This window comes from Chrysemys picta, chromosome 20, assembly GCF_011386835.1.
Source record: "Chrysemys picta bellii isolate R12L10 chromosome 20, ASM1138683v2, whole genome shotgun sequence".
NCBI classification, from domain to species: domain Eukaryota; kingdom Metazoa; phylum Chordata; order Testudines; family Emydidae; genus Chrysemys; species Chrysemys picta.
This window is the reverse complement of record NC_088810.1, coordinates 18173061-18183433: the sequence shown is the minus strand read 5'-3', so window position 1 is coordinate 18183433 and position 10373 is coordinate 18173061. Positions and strand designations below refer to the sequence as shown.

Below are 10373 nucleotides of genomic sequence, written 5' to 3'. Positions count from 1 at the left end.
GAGCAACAACTATTCCAGCCACATACCAACTCCCCATGGTGCACACTCTGCCAAGGGTGTTAAATGCGGAGAAATGTCAATGGGGTACAGACTGAAAATAATGGTTACCCCATAGGGATTTTGGGTAGGGAGGGGAAGAGTGGGGAAGTTTGGAAGGCGAGTTTTGAACTATCCCCGAAGTGGCAGGGTGCCATTGCAGCAGCAGTTTGAGGACACTGCAGGCACTTTTAATTCTGTTATTAGCATCCTGTGACTATATTCAATAGCCTAGTTTTTGACTGAGTTGCAAAGCTTCCTGAAGGGGGGGAGGGGTTGGACACCCCACTGTGATGTTCAAATCCCAGAGCCAGCGTTGAAAATCTCAACCACAGTTTCTAAGAAAGGAAAGTGAGCCGAGATTGGCTGGTGGGCCACAAACGCCATCATTGGTGGGGGAGTAAGGGATTCAAATAGTCCAGGGAATCTTTATTAAAAAGAGAGAGAGAGAAAGGGTTGGGAGTGGGGGATGAGAGAGATGTTCAAGATGATAGAGCAGGCATTCATAACATGTTCCTACTATTTTATTTTGTTACCAGGAACTACTTTTCATAGTAGGATATATTGCATAAACAAGGCCCACGCTTCTTTTTAAATGAAATATACAAGAAGCCATGCTATATCAATCAGCCCCTCTATAGTGTGCATTAGGTAGGTCTGTATGGAATCACAGGGACCCCAATAAGGCCTCTAGGTACCACAAAAATAATGTTACTGCTGCAGGTCTTCAGCCTTGGGTTTGATGGACACTCCTGTGTCTTGGTGCCGTGATAACTTAATAGCTAGCAGGGCAAGGAGGGCTTCTTGGCTGAGCAGTTCAGGTGGTTCTAGGCACTGCTAGATCATTCTCAGGACAAATGAAGGCACTGACCTTGTTCAAAAATTGGAGGAAACTCTTGTTTAGAACATGAACCTTTATTAACTAACTGCTTCAGAGAGGGAAAAATAAAGTATGGAGTGTAATTACTGGCACATTTTCTGCTCTCTGAAAGCCCTTATTTGAAAGGGAAGGGAAGTTGCCACCCTTTTACCAAAGCCGAGATAGTCTGTGGTGAATAGATAGCCTTCACAGTATAGACATGGTTACCAGGAAGCAGGACAGCTTTGACGCACTTTACACCCACTACCTAGAAACAGAGCAGCCAAATAGCGAAGGGGAAACCACTCTACAAATTCCGTATTTGCATATTTCCATAGCAAAGCCCCACCTTTGCATGAAGCCACCGGACTATGGGAAGGGGTTAGAGAGAGAACATTCCTCAAAGCAGCTTAAAAAGGAAGACACGGCCAAACACTTTCCAGACTCAACCGTATACTAAAACTGCCAACTTTCTTCCAGTGGCAGAGGCCCAGATTCTCCAAGGTACTAAGGCCCCTAACTTCCATTGATTCCTATGGAAGTTGGAGCCCAAATACCTTTGAGGATTGGGCCACAGTGACTAGCTGCTGCTGTAAAAGGTGGCCATCTGCCTCATTGTTACATGAAAGCTGACACACTGTTGATTCAAAGTGGGGGTGGGGAGAAGGGAGGCGCATGATCTAATTGCACAAAGCATTTTCTAGTTTAATCGTGACAAGGTTTGCATTTTGAACAAAGCTGCCAAGAATTCTGCCACCCCTCACCTCCCAAGCAAGGGCTGAAGGCATAGAAGCAGTTAGGATCACGACCATCCCACTCTACACTCTTTTGAGGGTGAGCAAGCATGATTCTTGGGTACACAGCCCACTTCACTCATACATACCCTGCACCCCACTCTCCTGTAATCTCATACAGCTGTTTGCATCTTTCAATGCCAGCACTTATACTGAAGAACCCCCCTGCCCGCTATCACGATACCCTTAAAAGCAGTCCTACCTACCCACCCTCAGCTTGACTCTGGGTAGGTCAAAAGGTGGCAGCTCTAGCACATATCCCATTATCGAGAGGAACCTTTGGTAAGGTAACACGTCCGCATGACTGAACGAATTGCTTCTGCAGCAAGATGCATCAGGCCAGTTGCCCTCATGTTGCAATCCCCTCATGGAGGAGAGGAGCTGCCACGGAGAGGTACTTGTTTTGAAAGAAGCTTGTATGGGACAGTCAATCCTGGGCATCTGCTTCAGGCAGGAACAATACTTGAATACCAATTGATGTTTTCTTGCCTTCTGCAAGAAAGTAGGCTATATGTACAGCTAGAACTACACTGTTCGTTTACACAGTGGCTGTAATTAATAGTAAACGCTTACTAGGTTATAAAAAGCATGTGTGGTTTAAATACAGATATACTTAATATATTTGCATGATTTATTTTAGGAGGGAACAGTCTACAGAAAAGCAGGCAGGCATAATTGCAGAATAGTTGGAATCTAATACACCCTTGAAAAGCTACGCCCGTTTGGTGAAGGCTGTTGCACTTCTGGGGGGTGGGCAGAGGGGGAAGAAAAGGAACAAGTATTTCAGTTGTACACATTGTCTGGACCCTGCTGAATGTCAGGGCAGGGCTAAAGAGACTAACCCAATCCAAGCTTAAACAAAAACTCTAAAGATTAAAGGCTATTCGCGAAATGTTACTGCAACTGTTGAATTAGCCTCTCCCTTTGTGGTTGAGCCTCTGAGTGCAGCTGTTAGCACTTTTTATGTAGCCCTGTGTGATGTTTAGCTGAACTCTTGTATGCGACTGTTAAAGAGGTAAATTGAGCTGCACAGTGAAGAAAGATCCCCCCCTTCTCCTTTTAAAGATAGTTGTGATCTGCTGAACTCATTGAGATTTAAAGTGGTGGAGATGAATGTGAGTGTTTCCTTACTAACACACAATTCTGGGTCAACATGATCATGGAGCAAGGGTTCTCACAACTTCTGTACTAAGGACGGGATGTTAGGGATTTGTCTTGACACCTCCTCATTCACAGTTGGAAACTATTGCTAAGACAGCTAGAGCAGCTGCTTAGATGGAGGACTAGAAAAGCTATAATGCTTTGTCATCTGTTGTGACTTGATGCAACAGCTGGCTGCAAGTAGAACTAGCACTATGGTATAGCCCTGGCCCAGGGCTTGGAGCTACCTATGAGCTACCCCAGGCCCATAGAACACTTTGGGCATGTACAGTATATTCATTCATGCTGTAACTGAAGACTTCTGCTACCACTGTAGCCGTAGGCTGGAAATTACATGCACATTAGGGAGAAAGAAGTTCACTACAGTCATAGCATACACTTGGCCACAAAATACTGTTATGGGGTGCTACCGCCTTGTTCCTCTGCCTAGAAGTCAGCAGCAAGCTTTAATTGTGCAGAAGTGAACAAAAACCACTTTATTGACAAGAGTAGGGATGCTCATTTATTATGTAAACAAGCAAGCCTGACACTAGCACCATGTTTAAAGTCTAGACTTTGTTTTACATTAGCTTCCACTTCAACCCTAATTCAGTCTGAACAAGATTTTATACAGTGAAGACTAATATACTTCATTTTGCTGAAAACCAAAATTTAATGTGAAACTATTGTGCATACAGAGAGGGAATCAACTGGCTCATAGTTCAAAAAAAATTAATACCAGATTACTCCCTGCAAGCCTGTCCAGAGTGAATGCTTAGAACTAGCTACTGAAGGATTGAATTGAGTATGTCAAATTAATGGATTCACGGTGCTAACTGCAGATTCAATCCAATGTAGCAGATTCAATCCAATGTAGCAGATTTATTTAGTTTGAGAAAATGCTTACATTCAAAATTAGCTTAGTTTTGAATCAAGGCTAAAAAATAGGTCAAAATAAAACGTGACTAGGAAATAGCCAACAGTGGCTTCCAGAACACTCACCCATCCATTAAAGAGTCAGGAATAACCCAAAGATTAAAACAAAATAAATAAAAAAAACTTGTGCTGTTGCCAGCACGTCCTGGGGACCAGCACATAGCTGATCTTTGCCAGAGAAGCCTAGCAGTTTTACTAGAGTACATGAGGAAGAGACACTTTGTGGAAATCGGGTAAAAGAGAAGCAAAAAAATAAATGCTGTGTGCAATGGGCTGAAGTATAGTATTTCAATAAAGAGATCTGGACTCACTCAAGCCATCTTTCTCAAGAGATCATCTCTGTAAAAATGTACATATTTTACAGTTTTATAGACATTTACAAAGTTCTCTGTACAGCCTCCCCACCCCCTGGGAAGTTTTTACATACTTACAACTGCACTCCCTCTTTATAGCTGCATGTGTTCTTTGGGAGTCATAACAGAGGGGGCAAATAATGGCCTAAGGCGCTCTACTGGTAGCCTGTTAAAGTTGACTAGCTACAGTAAGGTCAGGCTTCTCAGCTTTCAAGAGGACTGTACCCCTTTTTACTGCTGATGGAATGTAGGCATATTTCAGCAAAGTCCCACTCATAGCTGGTATATCTGGTTATAACCAGAATAAACCTTTTTGCACTTCTAACTCAAGACACAAGCCACAAACTTAAGAGACTCAGTGGGTCCACAGGACCCTAGTCCACATTTCCAGTGAGCTATGATCACAACTCAGAGCTAAGGAAATGAAACTCATTCCACATACAGCCACCATACCAAAACTAATAAAAGCCTCTAGGTAGTCGGAGTAAGAGCCGCTGGTGCTTTTGTTGACTTGCAGAATAGGATCTGTTCCCCTTAGTGACAGGGCTGCACTTGAAAACAGTACTCTTAGCATCCTTTCACAGAGCTCTTCAAGGAAGTAGTATTACTTGCTTCATTTTCTGTTCTCGTTAGCAAAAAAATCCTCTTGTTGGTACTCTCAGTCAGACTGCACCACGCTATCCCTTTCTGGGGGGAAGTCACTCAAGGAGATTCCCAGATGTTATTCTCTATGTTCCTGTGAAGTACAGTGTACTAGGTATTCTTTCACAGCAGGAAGTGTGCAGTTCACTAACTCCAGATGCAAAGGAGAGCTAGTGCACCTGGCATTTAGGTCATTTATATCACTCCATGGCTCATCGCATCATGTAGGCCAAGCTTGCTCCCAGTCCAGCAAAGCCTGCAAAAGCCACCAGAACATCCTGATGCTACCTTCTAGATCCTCTACACGGAAGAATTCAACAAATCCCTCCTGCAAAAAATAAGTGAATTATTAATGTCTAACAGCCATTTTTTGGGGTGGGGGAAGAGAAGAGGGGCTCACAATGCAGTTTGCCTTTGTGAAGTTCTCATAACAGTAGCATCCCTGCACACCACCAACTAGGAGTAATCACTATGACAAACTTGTACCAAATACAGAAGCAATTCAGTACATTCTACCTGATTAAGGGAACCGGTCTAGTGGGTTGAGTGTGGAATTTGGATCTAATTGCAGCACACTCATGGCATGACAGAACAAGTCAATTCACCTTTGCACCTTCCGTTTCCCATCTTTAATTTGGACAGATATATGGATGAAGTGCTCTAAGTGCAGAGTAACATCATAAAGCACCATATGTCTTTATTACACCATTAAGTGATTCATAATCTGCTTGCACTGCTCCAACCAGTAGTTTTAACTGACTGGTAAATCACCCTGTATACCTTAGGCATGTACAAGGTGTCAGCAAGTGTCAGCCAGAGAGGTAAATATTACTAGACCAATGGACAACTTCATTAACCACATTCAGTCCCTGCAATCTCTCACTTACCCAGCCTCTTTGGTTAACTAGCCAATCTCGTTTGCCTGTGACAAGCACATCTGTGATGATCCCTGCTAGTGTGTTGATGCAATTCTCCTGGTTTATGCTCTTCAGGTGTTTTGCAACAAAGGCACCAAAAGAGATGAGTGTCACAATTCTACCCCAGTTTGTTACTCCATCACTGAAAACATGGGTTGCAACGGCAGTCACTGACTTCAGATCCTCCTCATTCTTGATGTCTAGCTTCCGAAGCATCCCTGAAGTAAAAGATTAGCAGAAAAACACACTGAGACTACAAAAGTAACTCACTAAGTGACTGCAAACACTATACAATAGGTAGTATAAACACCAACAAAAATATCTTCCTTAAAGGCTAGACAAGTACTATATATCCTTCCTCCCAAGTGGAATAGAGGAAGATGGGAAAAGCCATTATCTCCAGGCTCACAGGCATTAAGTTTAGTACACAATTATATTAGCATGAGCTATTTTAGTTTGTTAAATCCTTTTGAGACAGGAACCTAAAATGAAGGTGCTGTGACACTGCACACTTAAGCTTTGGGGAAAACCTCTGTATTAGCCAAATCACAGTACCTCCTCCTCACTGTATATAGAAGGGCAGAACACCCAAGAACAACAAAACCAGTTTCTTTTCAGCCTGTCTTTTGGACACTCCTTGAACAGGCTAGGTGAGTTAGAACAATATGAAAACGGTCACTCCTTATTAAAAGGAAGCCCAACCATTCTGACCCCATGGCCCCTTGATGAATTAACATACATCAGAAACTACTTTCTTGTTATACTTAACATTTACACGAGTCTCCTCCAATATTTCTTCCTATTCAGCACCAGGCGTTAAAAGATTAGTTATCCAAAAATACTGTTTATCCCAGCAATATACTCAAACTCATGAAAGAGGTAATTTATTCAGGTGGCTTAATGCCAACTGTAAAGGCTAATGAATTCCATTCCCCAAGGAACTAAACCCATTGAAAGTCTATCTTCTTTGATCTAAGTAAAATATAACCCTGTGGAAAGTCTACGGTATCTCAAATACTTCAGACTCATTAAATTTTAGAAGAGTTATTTGAGGTTTCTCTTCAAAAAAGAAAAAAGTTACAGTACTGCTCAAAGTAGGAGTTTTGGGACTTCATGTTATGGTAACTACTGTAACATTGACACACAAATTTCATGAAAAAGTTTCCAAAGTTTGGCATTTCAAACCTGAAACCCAGGGCTTAGTGTAGTACTGAAATTCTCTTTTGCTATTACTCAATCAAGTTTGAGACACTAGAAGAGAACTGAAGAAAATGTGACCTTCAGAGGTTAATAGAAACTGCAGATTGGAATATTACAAGTCAAGAAGATTCAGGACACCCACCTATGGACATGGACTTTAGGATTCAAGTTTCTGTAGCTATTTTAAGACTACTGTGCAGCATTAAAGGGTGAAGCTGGTGTAAAAATGCTAAAATAGCGCAATAGAGATAAAAGTCAGAATAAATACTTGCTAGCACTTCTGTTTTACTGCAGCCTAGAAAATGAAGCGGTCTAATCCATAACTGGCTAACCTTTGGACAAGATTTACAATATATTTGCATGTTTACTCCCTTCTTGCACCCGGCTATGGTTAATATGTGACCATCTAGTTTTGCAGAAGTTAACGGGTTTTCCCCACCCTCTCGATAAACAACGTTTAGTTTCGTTTTTGAAGAAGCGAAGGTTATTCTGTCCCAACAGCTTTGTGAAGAATGCCCTCTAACTGGTGCCAGGGGCCCTGCAGCCCCACTCCCGAGCCTGCTTCCCAGGGCCCGCTCTCCAGTCCCTAGATCAGGAGGGGGCAACTTTTTTTCCCCATTTGCGGACCCCCTTCCAATAAAAGGGTCAAATGGCGGGGCATTTCCTCTCCCTCTGGAAATCTCGCCAGCTGGACAGCCGCTGTCCTAGGGCAGAGCCAACCTGGCGCGGAGCCTTTAGCCAAGAGCCTGCAACCCTCCAGGGGGTCCCCACCGCCCGGGATAGCGCGGAAAGCCCCCCCCACCCCCGGCCCCAGCGTGACTCCAGATCTACGGGCCGCCAGCAGGGTCCCCACCTCCGACCCCGCGCGCCAGAGGGGGGCCCGCCGCACGCGCACGCCTCTGCCGAGCGCGGCTCCCCGGGGCCGGGCTCCAGCCTGGGCCCGGCCCCGGCCCCGGCCGCCACTCCGGAGCCGGGGCCAACTCGGAGCAACCGCGGGCAGGAGGCCGGGAAGGGGGAGACCGCCCCCCCCCCCCGCGGCCGCCATCTTGGCAGGCGAGCCCGCTCCCCCGCTCCCTGTGTGGCCCGGCCCGGCCCCCGTCCCCTCACCTTGGAAGGCGAGCTGGTGCTTCTCCATGACGCCGTCGCCGACCCTCCGCAGCGTCTCCAGCGCCTTCTCCAGGGCGGCGGGGCCCGCTCCCCGCGGCCCGCTCAGCAGCCGCTTGAAGAGCTTCTTGCCGCCGGGCGCGCCGAGCTCCGCCGCCTCCCGCAGGTAGCGGCTGATGAGCTCCAGCGAGTCCTGGTACAGCCCGTCCAGCTCGTCGTCGTCCTCCGCGGGCGGGGTGCTGGGCAAGGAGCCGTCGGCGTGGGCGGCGGCCGCCGGCGGGCCCATCCGCTCGGCCTCGGGGGTCGCAGCCGTCCAGTTCCTCCTCCGGCCGCCACAGCGGGCCCGGCCGGGGCCCCCCGGCCCCCAGCGCAGGGGCGGCGGCGGGGGAGCCAATCAGCGCCCGGGCCCCCTCAGAAGGGCCGTTGGCACCCCAAGAGGCTCCGCCAATCAGCGTCGCCGGCCGGACGCCCTCCGCCGGCGGGCCGGGGTCCCGCGCGCCCGGGGTGGGAGGGGTCCCGGCGCCGCTCGGGGAGCCCGGCGGGGACGGGGGCAGCGTCGGGCCGCCCCCGCAGTACAGGTTGAGGCCGATCACCGCGTTCCGCTTTAACGCCAACATGGCGCCGTCTTCTGCCAGGCGGACAATCAAGGCAGGCGGGCGGGGGCTGGTCCCTATATAGAGACCGGATGGGGGCGGGGCTAAAGGGGAAGTGATGAATGAGCAGCTCAGCGAAGGGCGGGGCCTTAGAGGAAGTGGGGGGGGGGCTGTGAGTGAATGAGTGTGGGGCGGCGCGCAGGGGAGCACGGGGGCGGGGGCGCGCAGGGGAGCTCGGGGGGCGCGCAGGGGGGGGCGGGGGGGGGAGAAAGCAGGGGGGGGGAAGGATCCAGAAAGCGATGGAAAAATCCAGGCTCACTGGCTTTGCGCCTCCTGCGGGCGGGGGGGAGCTACTTTCTGGAGGCCTGTGGGCTTCCCCAGGCTGTACCAGGACAGGGGATGGGGGGGGGGAGGCAATTATGGAATTTCCAATTGTTCTTGCTGCAGATGGATCGATCCTGAAACCCAAAAAAAAGGGGGTGGGTGGGTGGGTGGGAGAAACCCAGATCATAAAATGTTCCACGTGTGGGGGCGGGAGGGAAAAACCAGGATTTAGAGCCAAACCCAGCACCAAACGGGTGCGTTCTGGTGAACAGCGGGGCAAGTTTGGTCCCAAACAAGCCCGTGTTACAGGGTGATAGGCGAATGTCCTGCGTAGAGGCCTCGCTTTAAACCATCCGTCCGGGAAGTGCAGATTCTAGGGTGACCAGATGTCCCGATTGTATAGGGACGGTCCCAATAGTCAGGGCTTTTTCTGATATAGGCGCCTATTACCGCCCACCCTCGTCCCGATTTTTCACATTTGCTGCCTGGTCACCGTATCTGGGATGAATCCTGCAAGCTGCTTAACAGTGCACAGCAACATCATACCCACGTTCAGGACAGGGAGTGAAGGAAAGCATTGTAGCCAATGGAAAATGAAGGAAAATGCGGGATATAAGTGTCAGATTAGGAATCTGATGAAAATACCAGGGATAACACACTGAGGATATGTCTACATTACAGTCACTAAAGCAGCACAACTACAAACTTATGATGTCAATATGTGTATATTGTGGGTAAGAAATATTCAGTAAGCCAGATGTTTTTTGCACAAAAGCAATTTACTAGGTCACAATAGGCCATCAAGGTCTACCAATGGGTCGTGAGCCCAAAAAAGTTGAGAACCACTGCCCTAAGCAAGGGCTTACGATGCAGTATTGCCAAGGTGGACTATGACAAGTAGGGGGAATGAATTGTTTAGCAGTATAATTACGACGAGAGATGTGGTGAAATTGAGCTAGATCTAACAGATGGTGGAATAGCATCCCAAGCGGTGTGCTGGAAATGTCATTGCTTGAGAGTTATAGCTACACTAGACAAAACACTAGAAAAGATGGTGTATGGAATAACATGGCTCTTGCGTGGCTAGATCAGACCAAATGCATCTTTTCCAGTTTCTGTAATTTCATGGGAAGGATTATTGTGCGAACCTTATACTGCTTGCTCTTGTCTACACTGGAACATTTCTCCAAACAATTTCCACCATTGCAACCATCGTTATTATTAATTACCTCTTTTGCAGTAGCAACTAGCAGCCCCAGCCACAGACCAGGACCCTGTTGTAATAGGTGCTGTGCTGTGCACAGGACAAAAAGGTGATCACTGACCCAAAGAACTGACAATCTAAGTAATGGGCATCGCTACTGGTGTGGACTGTACTGTCCTGGATTCTATGTGTGATATACAAGCTATCACTTAAATCAGCTTCTGTATCAAAGGACTGGAGGAGAGCTAATATGACACTACTTTTTAAAAAA

The 10373-nt window shown here is 47.4% G+C and overlaps 1 protein-coding gene across 1 annotated transcript; it reads right to left on the bottom strand.

Moving 5' to 3' along the window:
- Window positions 1–2306: 2306 nt before the first annotated feature.
- On the bottom strand, window positions 2307–8647 carry MCL1 (MCL1 apoptosis regulator, BCL2 family member). Its single transcript, XM_024107001.3, is given in 5 exon segments — window positions 2307–5037; window positions 5040–5088; window positions 5648–5895; window positions 7985–8282; window positions 8284–8647. Coding segments are annotated over 5 exon segments (975 nt in total). The 5' UTR covers window positions 8599–8647; the 3' UTR covers window positions 2307–4972.
- Window positions 8648–10373: the final 1726 nt, after the last annotated feature.